This window comes from Dendroctonus ponderosae, unplaced genomic scaffold (assembly GCF_020466585.1).
Source record: "Dendroctonus ponderosae isolate FM_Combo_2020 unplaced genomic scaffold, Dpon_F_20191213v2 Dpon_F_20191213_4, whole genome shotgun sequence".
NCBI lineage: Eukaryota > Metazoa > Arthropoda > Insecta > Coleoptera > Curculionidae > Dendroctonus > Dendroctonus ponderosae.
This window is the reverse complement of record NW_026018611.1, coordinates 1,331,621-1,334,681: the sequence shown is the minus strand read 5'-3', so window position 1 is coordinate 1,334,681 and position 3,061 is coordinate 1,331,621. Positions and strand designations below refer to the sequence as shown.

Genomic DNA, 3,061 nt, shown 5'->3' with positions numbered 1-3,061 from the left:
ATTCTGTGGCTCGAATGGTTCTTGAGAAACTTCGAATAAGGGCCATTTAGTTATGTCTGGAATGATGTAAAAACGAGCGTTGTTGCTCATTTTGCTTCCGAGAAACATGCGAAACGGGACGGAAAACATGAAATATTGCAATAATCTTGCGCCACCCTTGCACAAAACGACGATCATTTTTCTAATTTCATAGATAACAGAGGACTGTATTTTTTTCACATAACCCCCCCTGACTTTAAAGCTGGCCCTGCTCGCTCATCACTGCTCACCTGCCAATAACATCCAAAACGCCGAGAAGATCGTCTTGCCCGTACAGATCGAGCACCCTGTCGTTGCTGTCGTCTGTTGATGTGCTCTGGCCTATTTCCAAAGTCACCCAGTTTTTCGGGTTGGAAGGGCGCCGGCCTGAAAGGGGCTCGGAAAGAGCCGCGGCGAAATACTTAGCAGACTTCAGTTGGACTTGGTGGCTCCCGAACCCATTAACGTGCTGACGCGCTTCTAGAATCCGGGCGAACTCACTTTGAAGCTTGCTTTCTGGAAGGATTAAACCCAAGTCGCGTTTTCTACCGCGCCTCAATTTAAACTTACTGCTGGCAGACGTCAGATCTGCAGTTTTGAGGCTGTTTGACTCCTTGGACATTCCACAAGCGTCCATCTCATTGGCGATGACACACATGCATTCTAGATACTCCTCCAAGGTTAGGGAGTTGTCGTAGTAGGCGCTGCAGAATTTTCCCAGCGAATGCCCCCGAACCCGGTCGATGTCGATTTGAAGCACCTTCAGAAGCTCGGCATATGCCATCTGGATGAGGGCGTTCCGCAGAACGTCGGCTCCAATGGCTGTTAGGTCCAGATGCTTTTGCCTGGAAAGGTTCAGTAACCTGCAAGCAAGTCCATCTCAAGAGACGATCGCGGGTAAAACTTGCGCTGCGACCTGGATTTAAAGTGGGAGAGCGCCGGGAGATCCAGCAGCGTCCCCAAGGCAATTGCTGGGGTTCTCCAGATCCCCCCAAAGAGCACACGCAGCTTGGTTTTGGCGGTGATTCGCTCCTTGGTCGATTTCTGAGTGACTCCCGCTTGGGAAACAATGACGTATCCTCTCCAAATATGATTATTAATTGGCTTCCTAGCAAACGGGAAGTTGAGTGGGAGAATCCCGAGAATTTAAGGCTTCGTTAAGTACCTGAACACGTTGTGCACCAAAGCAATGTGCTCTTCGTCGAACCTCTGCGCAACATCATCCAAAAGACAATGGACGGCAGCCTCAGTGCGCCCACTGACGCACCCCAAGCGCGGGAGCGCATCCAAGGGCTGTCTGCGCCCTACTCTTACTTTCTCGCCCTGCTTGAGGATCATGTGGACGTTTGCGCCCCCGAACCCAAAGCTGTTCAACCCTGCAACCCCGAACCGCAGTCGTTTGCTTGCTTTAGGAGTCCTGCGGATGCGTTACCTACGATGTTGTTCTGCTGGGGGAAAGCTGTATTTTCCACCACGACTTTGATCCTGCCGGCAAAGATGCCCTGTAGACTCGGTCTGGGTCGCACATAATTGATGTTCGGTAGGATCTTGTTCTTTTCAAAGCCCAGAATGACCTTGGCGATCGAGCACAAGCAGGAGGCCACCTCAGCATGTCCAACACTGGACTTAACCGAACCGATCAATAAGGGGCTGGTTCTTCCCGCCGTGAAAGTCTGGTCGATTGCGTTCATTTCCTCTGGATCGCCCACAGGGGTTCCTAAGAGAAGTACCTACTGTTCAAGCGGGCTCTTCCTGAGTACAGGATGATTTAAAGTGGACCTCATTGGAAACATTGATATTGTCTGGTTTTTTGCATCTTGGACTCACCAGTGCCGTGAGCCTCAATAAAGCTGACCGCAGAGGGCGCAATGCCGCTCTCCAGATACATTTCCTTGAACAGCTGCTTCTGATCGCCGCCACTGGGATACGTGATGCCCTCCTCCTTGTAGCCATCGCAGTTGGATTTTGCATGAACCACAGTGGCGTAGATTCGATGGGCGTCTCTGGCTTTCTGGATCAGAAGCATGCCGATGGTCTCAGAGCGCACGTAACCGGTCCCATCGGCATCGAACGGGCGGCAACGACCTTCCATACTCAGAACTCCTAGTCTGAAGCGGCCAATGCAGTTGCCGGGCGGTGCTTGCGCATGATCAAAGCAGCACTTACCGACTGAACTGCAACGTCAGACCGTCCGTCAGTAACAGATTGGTACCGCCCACGAGGGCGGCGTCACATTGACCTGTTCTGATCGCTCGGTAGGCCACGTCGACAGCGGTGGCTGAGCTGCTGCATGCCGTATCGACCGTGAAGGAAGGGCCTTGTAGGCGCAGCAAATAGCTGAGCTTGTTGGCCTGTTGCGACTTCTGATTCCTGCAGGGTTTGGTTGAAAAGGATCGTAATACGAACAGGTGAGACGTACCCCAAGATCACATTTCCGCCGGGTACTTGCTCCGAATGGTACCAGTGGAGTTCCGATTCGGTAAAACCTGCTCCTATAAACACTCCGGTTCGGGTTCCCGCTAGGTCAGAGGGATGCAGGCCGGCATCCAGGATGGATTCGTAACATTTCTCCAAAAGCATGCGAATTATGGGGTTTTTGCAGCGCACATGGTTCGGAGGGATACCTGCGAATGTCCCAAGTGATCCCGGAACCTTAGCCAGCTGACTCAATTTTACCGAAAAATCCCGAATCAAAGCGCGTTCGGTCCTTGAGGGATCCCAACCCAAGGGGCAGTTCTGGATGCAATTTGGGCCCGTGGCTGACCATTTCGATTTTGTTCTCCAAGTTGTATTCGAATTCGTCATTGTTTGCCGATAGCGGAAAGAACCCTGACATGCCTGAATTGAAATCTTGGTAATCTGGTGCTCAGTTAATGTCAAGAAATTGGTTTAAACAGTGGTGGACTTCCTTGAAACTAATGGGTTTTTCGGGTTTTTATGCCGTCGTTCGGTAGAATTTCTTCTTGACATTTCGCAAGCACGAGTGGCTTGCATCTTCAGAAGTGGTTTGCTTGAACGCTTACACTGTTCTCATCAGAACCCG

At 51.3% G+C, this 3,061-nt stretch overlaps 1 protein-coding gene across 1 annotated transcript in view; it reads right to left on the bottom strand.

Annotated features, from left to right (window-relative positions):
• The window catches only part of LOC109542929 (fatty acid synthase-like), a 12,420-nt gene that overhangs the window by 8,624 nt on the left and 735 nt on the right, over positions 1-3,061 (bottom strand). Inside the window, exons 2-10 of the mRNA XM_048665740.1 lie at positions 2,695-2,856; positions 2,438-2,642; positions 2,185-2,388; positions 1,846-2,126; positions 1,451-1,735; positions 1,184-1,394; positions 935-1,126; positions 589-881; positions 270-534 (exon numbers count right to left, since the gene is read on the bottom strand). Coding sequence (XP_048521697.1) covers positions 270-534; positions 589-881; positions 935-1,126; positions 1,184-1,394; positions 1,451-1,735; positions 1,846-2,126; positions 2,185-2,388; positions 2,438-2,642; positions 2,695-2,856 — 2,098 coding nt within the window. The remainder of the gene's footprint in view (positions 1-269; positions 535-588; positions 882-934; positions 1,127-1,183; positions 1,395-1,450; positions 1,736-1,845; positions 2,127-2,184; positions 2,389-2,437; positions 2,643-2,694; positions 2,857-3,061) is intronic.